The 16,197-nt window shown below is 40.2% G+C and overlaps 1 protein-coding gene across 1 annotated transcript; it reads left to right on the top strand.

Annotated features, from left to right (window-relative positions):
* The first annotated feature begins 1,915 nt into the window (after positions 1 to 1,915).
* Positions 1,916 to 14,312, top strand: LOC148376422 (beta-1,4-galactosyltransferase galt-1-like). Its single transcript, XM_088347009.1, has 5 exons — positions 1,916 to 2,015; positions 6,674 to 7,294; positions 9,803 to 10,133; positions 10,211 to 10,386; positions 11,431 to 14,312. The coding sequence occupies exons 1-5, from the start codon at positions 2,005 to 2,007 to the stop codon at positions 11,657 to 11,659; spliced, it is 1,368 nt and encodes a 455-aa protein (XP_088203135.1). The 5' UTR covers positions 1,916 to 2,004; the 3' UTR covers positions 11,660 to 14,312.
* Positions 14,313 to 16,197: the final 1,885 nt, after the last annotated feature.

Raw genomic sequence — 16,197 nt, 5'->3', positions numbered from 1 at the left:
CTCTTCAATAGAGAAAACCTCACTCTTGCACATCATCATCCCCCCCTTTAAAAAAACAAAAAGTGTCTCTGACAGGGGTGGGTAAACTACGGCCCGCTGGCCACTTGCGGCCTGTCATGCTTTTTCATCTGGCTGGCCAAACAAATATGTTCAAAGTATTATGGTATGTATAAAATGATTTTTTTTAATGCTAATAAAAACTGTTGATTTGGTTCCCGGTGTGCCTAACATTCATTTTTCTTTACTTACTATTTTTTTAATCATTTATTTATTACATCTCTCATGATAATTATAGGGCGGCACGGCGGATAGGTGGTTGGCGCGCAGCCCCAAAGTGCAGAAGTTCAGGGTTCAAGTGTCCAACTACCGCAGTCTCCCCGTGTGGAGTTTGCATGTTTTCCCCGTACCTGTGTGGGTTTTCCTCTGAGCATTCCTCCCTGCATGTCAGATTAATTGGAAGATATTTCTAAATGAAATGGGAAAAAAACTCCTGAGCGAACTGTATTGCATTTTGAGTTTTTCAGTGCATATCGAATTTTGTGCTTTAAAAAGGCAAAAATGCGAGAAAAATAATGATATATTTAAATAATAATGATAAAACATGTTGATCTGGTTCCACTTGTGTCCCCAACATTCACATTTCTTTACATGCCATTTTTTTTATCCTGTATTTATTTTATACAAATTAAAATTTTAACAAATTGAATGAAGAAAAAAAACAACTGCTGTATTTTGCACTTTGAGTTTTTTCAATAAATATCAAATATAGTGCTTTAATTATTTATTACTTTGCTTTATTTCTGAGCATTTCAAAACCAATTTAATTAAAAGGTTTATTCAAATTCAAAAGAAGGAATCTAGCATGTACTTGTAAATGTCTGCATGTTTGTTGATTCATAAATGCGTATCGCTGCTGCTATTCTAAAGATAAATATCCCCATTTTTTGGGTCATTTTATTTTTTATTTTTGCCTGAATCAAATGTGCAAGAAATGCAAATAACATTTTTAAAAAATGTCAATAATCGAGAAAGGCCAATATTGTCTTTTCCCCTCATGTTTGAAATTCCAGACTCTAACGATAGACACAAAAAATGCAATTGATTTTGATTGATTGACTCAAAATGTTTGCCGGCCCCTGCTCTGAACGAACGCTTATGTTAGAACAAAATACAACAAGTCCAACTGGAAGATGTTAAAAGCAATGCCGTCATTCACTAAATGTAAAACAGCAATGCTGTTGTTCATCTAAAGGACACCAAAACAAAACAAGTTGAAAGGAAAACTATAGAATATAAATGATGTGAATTGCAGCAGGGTTTTGTACAATACAATTATTTCTATATCTGTTTCCTGTTTTGATTGCAGTCTCAGATCATCTTTGACCACAATGAAATACAATTTTTGGAAAGTTCTGTATACATTTGTGATTTGGGGGTTGATAACATGTCCTTAAAAATGTATTGGGAAAACTTGCGTAGGGTTTTGGGAATATTGTAGTAATCACATAGTTGGGAGAGCATTGTGTATACCTTTTCACTATTAGTGGATGACTCTTTTACCTATTACTCAGTTCATGTCAAGTCATGTTTATTTGTGACGTCTTTAATGACAAGAAGTCTCAAAGGGCTGTATATACCAAAGATAATTGTAAACAACAGACTATTACTACACCCCCATGAAATCATGCAGTTTGTACTATACAAATCATTGATATTTTTCCATGTTTATGTTTTTGTTTTGATCATTTTTACCAAGTTTTCCATCTAAAGATTGAAATCCAATCCGAGATGGTGTTAAATGATAATGACTGGTGTATGCAAATGATGGGCAGTTCTACCCCGGAGTAAAAAAAACGGTGCCGCCCCATCCACCCACTTACCTTACTTGCACAATGCATATAGAGTTAAAGGTTCAGTTAGACTGTGTAACGCTTGCACATGGGCAGATATACACTCAAAGTCTAAGGGAATAATAATGACAGGATCGGGGAAACTGCCTGGAGGATGACCACTCTGTAAGTAAATTTTGTAAATTTTGAGAATGTTACCAAATATATGTTAAGGAGAAAGCATTCTGAACTATAGCCAATTGGTTTGCAATTAAGTCAATGTTTTTGTCTCCTATTCTGAATTCCTGTCACAGTACCAAAATGTTTCATCTGAGCGAGAAACTCTAAAGTGTTCATTTTTTCTATCCGGACAGACGAACGTTCATGGCTGGATTTTCCAAGAACCTTTCCTTGTTTTAATACTTAGGATTTATTTCTAGGCTTTTAGGTTGGATGGCTCTGTGTATGTTTGTTCTCTTTCGTTAACAACTTCTTCGGGGGTCTAGCGGAACAAGTCTGGTAAGAACTTCTGGTTTTTATGCAGGTTGTGAAACGGTAGATAAGCTTTTGCATGTTCTCCTTCCCTATTTTAAACGGAACATGTGAGAGAAACAGAAGTAAAATGACAACCAGCATAAAGACTCAATTCAGTTTTTAAACATTTGAACAAGATATATTTTAAAAAAACAGCTCAGGAGGAGACTTTATTTGAATGTTATTTGACTAATGTAGGATTTTTACAAGTAAGGTGCCTGTTTATTGACTTCAACTGGAGGTAAGATCTTAAATACGAGCCCTACACGAATGTCAATCATTATGGGCCGGGCTTCTCTGTCACAGTTTTTTTTTCTTTTTAATTATCCACGCATCATTGTTCTTTGTTTCTTTTTTGTTGTGGCGTATCCGCGCGATGTGTTCCATCCCCCCTCTCGGCAGCGCTCTCGCGGGCCGCGATCGGGGCGTACTGACGGCAGCACGGTCGTACCCAGAGGAGTGTGCGTGCTGCGGGGGTTGGGGTGGAGATGCAAAGTCAGCCAAATTCACCCCTCCTCCTCCTAGGATCTCACAAATACCATTAAATTTCAGGTTTGCTTCCGTCTCGGTTCCTCAAATCAAGCAAATTGGTCAGGCTTGGGCTTTAATACTCGCGGCCTGGGTCAGGTCAGGCTGGATTTCTTTAGGCCCGATTTTACCTCTAACATCAAATATAATGAGTTAGAAAAAAATTGCTGTCTTATTTCAATAACAGGATACCTACAGCCAACGTAAAGGTCCCTCCTTTTAAAAGCTCTGAGATAAGTGAGATTGACTCATTCAATGGTTGATGACCGTCTGCCATAATTAAAGAGGGCAGCAGATTGTCAGCCCCTTAGAATAAAGAAAGAGAGGAGATCTTGCAAACCCATGGGCTAACTGTTGGGATACTTGTTTTTTAATCATATAACATGCAAAATAAAGAACACCAATATCATTGTAGTCGTTCACAAATTATACAACAAATAACCCAAGGAAAAGTAAAACAAAAAGTGACTGATGCAATTGTTTTATTCCTTGAGTGACCTGTTATGGGCGGTGCGGCAGCTGAGTGGTTACCACGTCTGCGGCACGGTTCTGAGGTCATGGGTTCAGCTACCTACTTTGCGGGGGTTTGCATGTTCTCACCGTGGTTGCGTGGGTTTTACCGGGGCACTCTGGTTTCCTCCCATATTCCAAAAACATGCATGTCAGGTTAATTGGCCGTCCCAAATTGTCCCTAGGTGTGAATGAGCGAGTGAGTTGCCAGTCCCTGTGTGCCCTGCGACTGGCTGGCAACCAGTTCAGGGGCTCCAGCACCCCTGCAACCCTAATGAGGATAAGCGGTGTAGATAATGAATGGATGGATGAACTGTTATATTCATCTATCTACCTTGGTCATATCCCACGAGAGGGGTGACGGACAGCAAGACAAACACATACAAAACAAAGAAAAAAGGGGGTAAAGGAGCAAAAAACACACAGAAAGTTTTTTGGACCATGGCCAACCCAAATTCCCAAACACCCAAACAAGTTAAGCACCTCGGCACCTAAGTTGGTCATGCTTTCGTCCCTCCTGATGAAACGGAACAGAAGAAAGCGGCCGTGTCACTCAGGTCAGGGTGACACAACACACTCTCCTGTTCAACAGCAGGGCCCGGCATCTTTCACTGGTTTACCCCTGCAGCATCATACATGTGCCCTGCCCATCCCTTAGAACGCGTCCAAACATCTCACTATCAACTGTTATACTAAGGAAAAACATTTTTTTGTGTTAGTTTATGGCAGAAAAAATTAGATTATTGAAATGTCATGTATACTGGATACACGGCGGCTTAATGATTAAGCATGTTATGCCCACAGTTCAGAGGTGCCGGGTTCAAATTAATCTACCGGTCTCCCTGTGCAGAGTTTGCATGTCCTCCCACATACCCAAGAACTCAGGTTTCCTCAGACATTCCAAAAACACATTCATAGCAGTTTGAAAAGTATGTCCCAAATTGTCCACAGGTATGGGTGAGCGTGTGAATGATTGTCTGACTGTGTGCCCTGTGACTGGCTGTGAACCTGTTCAGACAGCTGGGATGGGCTCCAGCTCCCACGCCATCCAAGTGAGGATGGGTGGTGCAGAAAATGGATGGATTCTCTGGAAGGACGGTAGTATTCTTCTATTGTCCCTCACATGTGTGTTAAATTTGGGATGATAAAAATGTTGGTAAAAACAGAGGCTAGAGACCTACTGCTTCTAAAGAAGATTAATTGGCGGAATATTGTGGAAACCCATCCTTCCATTATCTGCTTATCCTCAGTAGAAGGAGCCCCTCCCAGCTGTCTTTAGGCAGTGGGCAGGAGACACCCTAAACTGGTTGCCAGCCAGTCGCTGGGCGAACAGAGACAGACAACTCACTTGCTCATTACCACTTAAGGACAATTTGGACTGGCCAATTAACCTGCCATGCATGTTTTTGGAATGCGGGAGGAAACCAGAGTGCCTGGAGGAAACCCACACAAGCACAGAGAACATACAAACTCCGCACAGGAGATTGGATCTGATTACCTCAGAACTGTGCCGCACACACGCTAACCACTGCGCCGCCGTGCTGCTATTGTGGAAACCATTGTCATATAAATAAAGTCTCATGTCTGGCAACAGAGTGTCAGTGACATTATGAATAAATGTTTTTATACTTTTTCAGTCGTAGTGGAACTGAGCAAGCGTGTGGATGAGAGAGTACTTGGTTGGTTTGGACACATCAAGAGGATGGATGAGGAGCGAATGTTGAAAAGGATCTACAGAGCAAAAGTAAACGGAAGGAGACCAAGAGGAAGGCCGCGATTGACGTGGATGGATGGTGTTATGGGTGCACTGCAGGAAAGAGGTCTAAATATAGTGGAAGCTAGAGCTCTTGTTGGTGATAAGAATGAGTGGAGAGGTGTTGTAAAAGGATAGTGGGATGTTTGGACGCGTTCTAAGGGATGGGCAGGGCACCTCTATGATGCGGCAGGGGTAAACCAGTGAAAGCTGTCGGGCCCTGCTGTTGAACAAGAGTGTGTTGCGTCACCCTGACCCGAGTGACATGGCCGCTTGTGTCCTGTTTCATCTGAAGGGACGAAAGCATAACCAACTTAGGTGCCGAGGTGCCTAACTTGTTTCAGTGTTTGGGCATTTGGGTTGGCCATTGTCCAAAAGTGTTTGTGTGTGTTTTTTGCTATTTTATTTTCCCTTTTTATTTCCTTTGTTATTGAATGGGTTTGTCTTTCTGTCGGTCACCCCTCTTGAGGGATATGACCAAGATGGATAGATAGATAGATAGATAGATAGATAGATAGATAGATAGATAGATAGATAGATAGATAGATAGATAGATAGATAGATAGATAGATAGATAGATAGATAGATAGATAGATAGATAGATAGATAGATAGATAGATAGATAGATAGATAGATAGATAGATAGATAGATAGATAGATAGATGTACTCTTCTGCTTGCGATTGTTGTGAGCAAATTGAATCAACTCCCGGTTTGCATAATTTCCTGTTTTCAGCCAGTTCGACAGTTTGGGGGTTTTTGAATATCCTGTTTGATTAGTCATTTCGAAAGTCGTCCCTGTGGCCCTGCCGGTCTTGTTGAACTTCCTGACATGACGTTGAACTTGCAAATTACACAAAAAATCAATTAATGGTTAGAGCCGATTTACTTTGTGTACAGTATTGTCTTCAATGCAAATAAAAAATATCTGCTTGAAATACATCCTTTCACAAAAACGTCCTTTTCTCAACTGCGGTTCACTTTTGGAGGGTAAAATATAGAAATTTATTGTATTTTCACGTTAAAGAGGAGGGGATTACCACATGTGAGGTCCTTTCTCAAGGTTTCTCTTTTCTCCTCACACTGAGGTTTTTGAGTTTTTCCTTGCCCGCATGCTGGTTTGCTAGTTTAAGATCAGGTAATTGTGTAATTTTGTAACTGTAATCCTGTGCAGTCCTTTGAGACATTTTTGTGATTAAGGGCTATATAAATAAATTTGACTTGACTTGACTTGGTTAGATCTTTCATTTGGTGGCTTTCATCCTAAAAAGAGCTTCAGAACTCAATTTTCTATTGGCCCTCAAAATGCTATTATATAAGTCGAAAACAGCAGGCACACACAGAGTTCTAATCAGTGAAATGCAACTTGTACTTTATCAGTAGAGAGGCGTTACTGCACCTTACCATTTCTAATGTGAAGCAAATAATATGAAGTTTTGTATTAAACTCTTTGGCCCTCTTGACACCCCGGTTGGCTGTGAATCTGACAAATTTCTATGCAATATGTGCTTTTTTCCTAGGATGTGTTCATCACAGAATTGGGCGAAAAATGTCCAAGCCTTCAAAAGGACTTTGTCCCTTGTTATTTTGGCCACAGTTCTTGTCATCTTTGTCTTCTGGTCAAGAAGGACAGCAATCAGTGATTTTAGTGATTTTAAAACTTCGCTTATAACGTGCCCTGCTCGAGTCACAGAGGAGACCATTACCCGCCTAAATGGCACGGATCATCTACTGGTGTCGGCCTACGTGGATAAGAGGGTATCTGGCCAGGACATACGCATCATCGCCATCTTCAAGAGAGACTCTGTAAAGGATCTGTATTGCAGGTTCTGTTGCCAGGGTTCCAAGTCCAATCCAATCCCAGCCAAAGTTCTGCTTCATTCTGATAACTTCGGATTCCCCTATGTCACCACTGATGTCCTTTGTCGGATACCGGCCGGCTGCCAAGGCTCGCACGTGGCCCTGGTGCCGTTCCGACAGATGACTTCCACCGAAACATTGACGTGGCTGCCTGTAAGAAACCAGAAAATTGCAGAAGAAAACGAGAAAAGCCTACCATTCAACTTCACGGTGTGCATCTCAGTCTTGTTTGGAAACCTCAACAATGTCCTTCAGGCGGCGCAAACCCTGGAGATGTACAGGTGAGCTTTTTTCAAGAGCCATTACAGCTTTGGGTAACATGCGCTTAACTTCTTGTCAAGTCACATGTATTTGTAAAGTCTGTAATCACAAAACGTCTCAAAGGACTGCACAGGCCACAATGACAACCTCCACTTAAATACACAGGGAGCCAGTACAAGTTAGTGAAAATTGGGGTGATATGATCAAACTATCTTGTCCTAGTCAAATTTCTTGTTGCAGCATTTTGCTGTTTTTGCTGTTAAGATTGTCGAGAAGGGTTGTTCAAGCCTCACATTGTTTGTTTGCTGTGATTGGTGTCAATAAATTTGTTCAAACCAAAAAACTTTCAATTGACACTAACAAAGATGTTAAAAATGTCAGAAAAAATGTTAAAAAGTCGTGTTGCCGGACATGACGGAATTGTGAATATGCTTGGCTGTTAAGATGGTCGTTCAAACCTCACATTGTGTTTGCTGTTAAACATCATATTGAAATATAATATTGTGAATGTGCTTGATTGCTGTTGAGATTGTCAAGCGGGGTTGTTCAAACCTCGCACTGTTTGTTTTCTGTTATTAGTGTCAATAAACTTGTTCAAACCAATTTTGAACCAGCTGCATAGAGCAGTACATTACAGTTATTAAGCTGAGAAGTAACAAACGCATGGATTAGTATCTCAGCATTGATTTCAACAGCATTGGAAGAATCTTCGCAATCTTGCGTATTTGGAAAAATGTTATTCTAGCAGTTTGTTTCACATGTAACCAAAATTACAGTTTAGGATCAATTATGAGACATGGATATTTGACTATGATATCATTGTAATAAGTAGAACTCAATTTTGATTATCTTCCCTAACTCCAAGATTAAAGTTATTGGCTTCGGCTTATTCTTGGTCGTAAGGCTTTTTATTTGTATTGCACAGAGTGAATCAAGGAAGCAAGGTTTTGGGTGCTCTGAGGAGAGTGATGAGCAACAAGAGTATGAATGTTAAAAGGGGACTGTATGAGTGTGTGATTGTGCCGACTGTGTTGTATGGTGCAGAGACTTGGAGCCTGAACGCAGATTTGAGAAGGAAATTAAATGTTTTTGAGACAAAGTGTTTGAGGAGTATGTTAGGAGTGACAAGATCAGATAGTTTGAGAAATTAAATTGTGAGAGACAGAACTGGAGTAGTAGTGGAACTGAGCAAACGTGTGGATAAGAGAGTACTCGTTTTTTTTGGACACATGGAGGGGATGGATGAGGAGCGAATGTTAAAGATGATCTACAGAGCAGAAGTAAATGGGAGGAGACCAAGAGGAAGGCCACAATTGACGTGGCTCGATGGTGTTATGAGTGTACTGCAGGAAAGAGGTCTAAATATAGTGGAAGCTTGAGTTCTTGTTGGTGATAGGAATGAGTGGAGAGGTGTTGTGAAAGGAAAGTGGGATGTATGGACGTTTTGGACGTGATCCAACATGGGTGCCGAGGTGCTTAACTTGTTTGGGTGTTTGAGCATTCGGGTTGGCCGTGGTCCAAACATTTTTGTGTGTGTTTTTTTGCTAATTTTCCCCCTTTTTATTTTCTTTGTTTTTGTATGTGTTTGTCTTGCTGTCGGTCACTCCTCTCGAGGGATATCACCAGGGTAGATGGATAGATAAATCAAGCATGCATGATCATTGATCTATTTTTATCGGCAAATGTACAGTGGCATTAAAATCAGGTTAGGCAGATATACAGTATACTGCTAGTATCCTAATTTTAACTTTGTGTTAAACTGAAAAATAAATCAATTATTCCGGTCCAAAATGTTTGGCTCAATGTATTTTTCAACCAATACAGCTTATTTTACATAAATATATGATAGTTGGGATATATTGTCTGAAATGGGGGTCAGCAACAAGCAACTCCGGAGCTGCATGTATCTCTTTGGTTCTCCCTTGTGGCTCCCTGGCGCTTCAAAATGTTTGATAATAGAAAAAAATACGTTTTTTGTAGGGGAAAATTTGACACAAACATTCTTAAAATTTTGCAATAAATATAGATATACATACAGTGTATATGCATAATGTCTTTCCTTCCCTATAAGGCTTATATTAAGCTTTCATTTTTTTTTGCAGCTCCAAACTTGTGTTTTTTTCTGGTCCAAGATGGCTCTCCAAATATTTTGATATGCCAACACCAAGTACAGTATTGTTCACCACCAAAACCTTTAAAAGTCACGATGAGATTACTGTCAAATGCCCTTTTTGCATGATTTCAATTTTTACTTGTTTTTATTGTTGATGTTAAGTGTTTATTGTCTGTTGATGCCCTTAAAATATCCAGCCCGTTACAGCCTTGTCATCCTGAAAGGGGGATTACCTCATGCGCCACTCCTTCTCAAGTTATCTTCATTTTACTCATCCTAGGGTTTTTCGAGTAGTTCCTTGCCCTCATATAGTTTCAGATGAAGATAATGGTGGTCTGTGCAGCACTACCAGACATTTTGTGATTTCCAGCTATACAAATAGAGGTGATTTGACTTTAATCGTCCACTTCCTTAGGATGCTCGGAGTGAACAAAGTTGTGATCTACAACACCAGCAGTGGCCCAGAGCTCGGTCGCTTGTTGGACAGCTACAGTCAGGAAGGCTTCCTCGAGATCGTCCCTTGGCCCATTGACAGACATCTGACACCTTCACGTGGTTGGTCCTTCGCTAAAAGCGGCGGTGACATTCATTATTTCGGCCAGCTGACCACGCTCAATGAGTGCATCTACAGATCAATGCATCGGTCTCGCTATGTCTTGCTCAATGACTTGGATGAGATCATAATGCCATACCTTTATAAAGACCTGCCGTCCCTCATGAGCGTTCTGGAAAAACAGCATCCAACTGTAAAGTCTTGCGTACTCCGGGGACAATTTGGCATAAATGGAGATACTCATTCTTGTTCATCTTGTTTGTCCTCCAGACCAGTGAGTTTCGCATTGAAAACCACATATTCCCAAAGATCCACTCAGAGCCCCAGGGAAGGTTCCGACTGCCACAGTGGGAAGGTGTGCCGGGTATCAATATCCTGCAGCATATCTACAGAGAAGAGCCAGACTATGCGGTCTATCACCCTTACAAGATGATCATTCGACCAAGGTAATACTATCTGTGGATAATTGTGCTGATTTTAAGGAATTATTTTCTGGGAAAGTATTTGAGTACTCTAATAAATTGTGAAGAAGAAAATTGAAATGAAAACACAACAGGACAATAAATACAGCTTATTTGTAGGTGCAGATTAGTTAGAAGCGAAGCAAGTTCTGTAAATCTTTAAATAAATTTAACTTTCAAATCTCAAATACGCCTTGAAGTGTCTTCAAATACCCTTACGGGACAGTGACAACCGGCCTCTCTTGCCATCATGGAAATATAAAATTAACAATATATTAAATCGTCAGTGTTAAAGGTTCTTTCCGATGTAACTGTACAATTTTTTTAATTTCTTTTTCAAAATCCCCAATTTTTCACACGTTAATACAAGTACTATAAAACATATTTATTGAGCTGAGCATCGGGAGATACTAAGTGAGGCACGCACTTATCTTGCCTCAGTGCAGAGGGTGATAGAGAGACCAAGGATCCTTATTTGGCACACACCTCAGCCCAAAAAACTGAATTGGTGATTGTATTAGCAAGTTAACAATCGGTAACGCTATCCAGTATTTATTTTCTTGTTCCATGGATTTTCTATTTGACCCTGAAGCACTACCTATGGATGCTTTTATTCAAAAGGAGCAGCAAAGAGACTACATGTATAAGAAAAGACAACAAAACGTTGTTTTTTCTATGCTACAGTTTATACATTGTTTTCTTGTGCTGTCAATCAAATAATGACTAAGATGTAAAATAATTTATTCGTATATCAGACTGTGCCTCACCAAACAAGAACCTAATTGCATAGCACTGCCCCATTCTGTGCTAGTACACCTGTTTGAGAACCACTATTCTGCAAAACAGGTATAGTGTATGTTTTACACGCACAACACACTTGAGACTCAAATACCGTCTCAAACCTTGCAAGTGAGGGCTCCGGTACAGCCTTCTCGACATTTTTGTGAGACACAGAAACCACTTCAAAATGCCGTGATTGTGCCATGAAACCAAAACAAACACAGTGAAAACTGTTTGTGCCATTGCTAGATTGGTGGAGCAGACATCCGTGCATGAAGTTCTGCGACAATTCGGACGTAGCTACAAAGTCCCACCGAATGTATGCCGGATCATCCACGTTCGCCACGCCTTGCGGTCTTCTCTGAAGCTGGAGGACCTCCACGTGGATTCCAGACTCTGGGACTTTCATGAAAAGCTGATCCCCAATGTCGATAGCGCATTGAAGAGAGTAGGGATGCGCAAAGGAGGTACAAAATAGTGTACCTGTTGTTTAGTTGACTGCCTGACTGACCGACAAACCAACCGAAATTTTCTCAAAAATGCAGATTAGTATTCGAGCCTCCTAATTATTTTACTGATAGAAAGAAGAGCTTTTAGCGTTAAACATGACTGTGATCATATCAAAGCCTGAACTTATGTTTATCTGTGAAAATAATTTTAAGTTTACTCACTATTTCGTAAAGTGAATATTTTATGCTATATTATAGATCATTTGCACCATTTTTTATTAACCTATTATTTATTAATTTATATGAGGTCGCATCCATACATTAAGAATTATTTACTCAACAATTATTCAAACAAGCTTTTATTAATTTGTAATGGTTTGTTATTCTGGAGATGTTTAATTTAACTGTGAAAAACTATTACTTAAATTTTGCTCGTGTAAAGAACTGGATCATTATGTCCACCTATTTCAGTTATATGTACAGTAGTTCTAACCATTTGTATTTATTTGGTGTCAAACATTCCTTTTTTTGTCATTTTGGGCATTGTGTTTCTCAAGGACCAGAAATGGAGACAGGACACAATCGCGTTCGTTTACTCATCTTTATTTAGAAGGAGGAAAGGGCTTCCACCCACGATCCGGTGATCGTCGGTCACGGGTAGCAGATCGCTTGGAATGCAGAAGTGGCACTTCCGTGTCGAGCGAAGGCAGTGTCGAGAGCGGGGAGAAAACAGGACGGAGGAGCAAAAACGTTAAACGGGTTCAGGAAAGAGATCGGCACCGGGAATCAGACGGAAAACAGGGCAGGATAGAGTCAGGAGTCAAAAAAAGCTGCCTTGTGTAGCTAAGGTTTGCAGACAAACTGACAATCGTTGACAGGAAGACGGGGGTTTAAAAAGCGATCAGCAGCCAATCAGCGGCCGTGGCTGTTGGCGCCAACGGAGCAGACTCAGGTGCCCTGCATCAGTAATCATGACAGTGTTGTATGTGGGGACCAATAAAGACTAGTCTGCAAGCACAAGAACAGCACAGGGGTAGACAGTAAGGCAAAGAAAGGGGGGCGCGGGACCGAAAGGTCTCGCAAACCCTAGTTATAGGGTCACCAAATGTGAGAGGATGTGGAAGTAAAGCGACTGAGTGGAAAAAAGAGATCGGAAGGATGATGACTAAAAGGAAGGTTGATGTGTTAGCCTTGAGTGACACAAAGATGAAAGGAAAGGTTGAATTACAGCTTGGAGGTATGTATGGTAAAAAGTCTGGAGTTGCTCGGTTGGTTTGGACACATGGAGAGGATGGATGAGGACCAAAATGTTGAAGAGGATCTACAGAGCAGAAGTAAATGGAAGGAGACCAAGAGGAAGGCTGTGATTGACGTGAATGGATGGTGTATGAGTGCACTGCAGGAAAGAGGTCTAAATCTAGTGAAAGCGAGTGCTCTTGTTGGTGATAGGAATGAGTGGAGAGTTGTTGTAAAAGGGTAGTGGGATGTTTGGACACATTCTAAGGGATGGGCAGGGCACCTGTATGATATGGCAGGGGTAAACCAGTGAAAGCTGTCAGGCCCTGCTATTGAACAAAATAGTGTGTTGTGTCACCCTGACCAGAGTGACATGGCCGCTTTCTTGTGTCCCGTTTCATCTAGACGGACGAAAGCATGACCAACTTAGGTGCCGAGGTGCCTAACTTGTTTGGGTGTTTGGGTTGGCCATGGTCCAAAAATGTTTGTGTGTGTTTATTGCTATTTTTTTCCCTTTTTTATTTTCTTTGTTATTGTTTGTGTTTGTCTTGCTGTCGGTCACCCCTCTCGAGGGATATGACCAAGATAGATAGATAGATAGATAGATAGATAGATAGATTTATGACCATTAATGTTGACCCAAATAAATGTGAATATATATATATTTTAGAAAAGAGCATTTGAAGGGGCTGTTGACCAGTCTCTTCTGAGTCACAGAATTCCTTTTTGTTAATCAGTGTTTCTCTGTGATTCCAAATGAATCATTGCTGTAGCTTACATACACGCAGGTCACTTTATTGCTTTTGTCTACAATAAGGGGTCATAAAAACTCCTGCAGCGTTCTCATAAAGATTAATGTTTAGTCGAAAGCAATCTCAGGAGGGTGCAGCTCGTCGCACAGTCGAAAGGTTGTTTATTTCCATTTGTACATTGTCGAAATTTTAAGAGTAACTATCCACTTTTTCTTTAAATTATCAGATGATTGATCATTTCAAACTATTCTTAGAATTAATTACATATCAATGGATTGACAAAAGTAGAAGTGCACTGATTTTGCAATGATTTGAATTGTGTCAAGTAGTGGCACATAAAATCATCTGGATCCCAAAATTGTGTCTTTTTTATAAACATTATATATCTGGGTGCAAGTGTTTTTATTTTGTCTGGCCACAAAAATGCAGGGCTGAATAGTGAATGATATTTTAGGCCTTGGGGTAAGTGTTAACCTTCAGACAAAATACTCTCCATTCCCCACCATGTTGATCCTTCCTCTAGTACAGCGGTTTTCAACCACTGTGCCGCGACATACTAGTGTGCCCTGAGAGATCGTCAGGTCTGCCGTGAGAAATTATCCAATGACACCTTTTAAAATGTAAAATTTTATAAAAACATTTATGAATCATTTTCTGCAAATAGTATGTCATTGTCAAGTGTATGTGCTGTAAAAACTGGGGTGTTATAAATTACACTGTAATTAAACATACTGTTCAGTGTCATTTTTGGTTAGTGGTGTGCCGCAAAATTTTTCCAATGTAAAAAAACATGCCCTGGCTCAAAAAAGGTTGAAAAATACCACTCGAGTAAAGCGAGGAGGGGAAGAATGTCCCATCCCAATGATCTGATGATTTGCATTTATATAGCGCTTTTCAAGTCAATGACTTCCCAAAGCGCTTTACAATGTGCTCCACATTTCCCAATAGCGGCCTTGCAGCCATGTAAGGCGCTAACCTGCTTATTGGGGGTATTAGGGCTTCAGTGACTTACCCAAGAACACTTCGACATGTAACACGGGATTCGAACTGGGATCCCTTGATCCCAAAACGAGCGCTTTACCTCCTGAACTACTGCCGCCCCTCCACAAAGCCTAAAGGAAGGTAGAAGAGTAAGGGACACTAGACACATTTCACAAAGTTAGGTCAGGAGTGCGTCAATGCATTACTGACAAGAAACCTGAGAGAGGGAATAAAGACATTTTGTTATTTTTGTGGAATACAAATCTCTGTAGAGGGCGCTGCAAGACAAGCAAAGTCCCTTAATTATTCCTAACACATGGGTGTAACCAGCCGGTTTTGGGGGGTGCTCAAGCGCCCTTAAATTAAACACAATCCCCCCAAATTATAGTATTTTTAAAATGCACTTTATTTTGATAAAGGACAGGATAGGCATGAATATGATGAAAAACTCTAGATTAAAAAGAAATTAATTAAAACAAAAATGTACACAACACAGCATCGGAAATATTCAACTGCCTTGAAATGGTTCAGTCCGTTCGATTCCAAGCACCGCTCTTGCCCCCAACCCGCTAATTTTTTGTTTGGCTACTGTCACTTGCGGCATAGCGGAAGAGTATTACGGTAAGAGTATATTATACAGCGGTTACGCCCATTTTTCCGACGCTACGTTGTTCACATTTCTGTTTAGTTTGACTCTTTTCCTGTTGTCTATGAGGGAAAAGAGAGTTTTTAAAATGGTAAGATTTTGGGGGGTGCTTGGGTTGAATTTAAAACTGGACTGAGTTATGACGACGATTGTCTGGCACTGGCTCTTCCCATTTTAGAGAAATGTTTGGCATTGAATGAGTTAATATATTTTTTGTTTGTTTTTTTGGGCTTTATTGAACATTTGCATATACATTACCATAAAAACATCATACCACAGTGTTGTGTAAACCGTACATTCAAACTGTACAACAAACCAAAATACCATAAAAAAAAGACAATATGCCATAGGGGAGACTGAAAGTTACACAAAAATGCCAAAATGTTTGCAAATAGTATTTGTTTTAATGGCCTTTGGGTTCTGGGAAGGCTTTATGGATATCATGTGATGTTTCACTTCACATTGGAAGGCAATGAAAGTTTTTTCTACTAATTAATTTGCATTTGTGAATGTAATATTTCGCAACGATGATGATAATATTGACAATACTATAGTGATCTACAAGTGATCCCAAGAGCCAAGAAGAGATCCGAAGGTTTAAGAGCCACGGTGCTGTGGAATTCTCTGCCCTCTGAAATTCTATCTGCAACCACAGTGGAAATACTCAAATCTAGGGTTGAATAGTATTGTATTCTATAGCTTATGAATGACCTACTGTATATTTCATCTTGACAATATTTATGTTTTGTTGGTTAATGCTACATCCATTGCATCCTGGTCATCCTTTTGATTTGATTTTGATTTCATATTATACTTTAATTGGGCAATACAGCGGCTCAGTGATTAGCGCATGTGCGGCACAGTTCTGAGGTCATGAGATCGAAACTCCTGTTTGGAGTTTGCATGTTCTCCCCGTGCTTGCGTGGGTTTTCTCCGGGCACTCCGGTTTCCT

This window comes from Urocampus carinirostris, chromosome 1 (genome assembly GCF_059441175.1).
Source record: "Urocampus carinirostris isolate Australia breed hairy pipefish chromosome 1, RoL_Ucar_1.0, whole genome shotgun sequence".
Classification (NCBI taxonomy): Eukaryota; Metazoa; Chordata; class Actinopteri; order Syngnathiformes; family Syngnathidae; genus Urocampus; species Urocampus carinirostris.
This window is presented reverse-complemented; position numbering and strand designations above follow the sequence as displayed.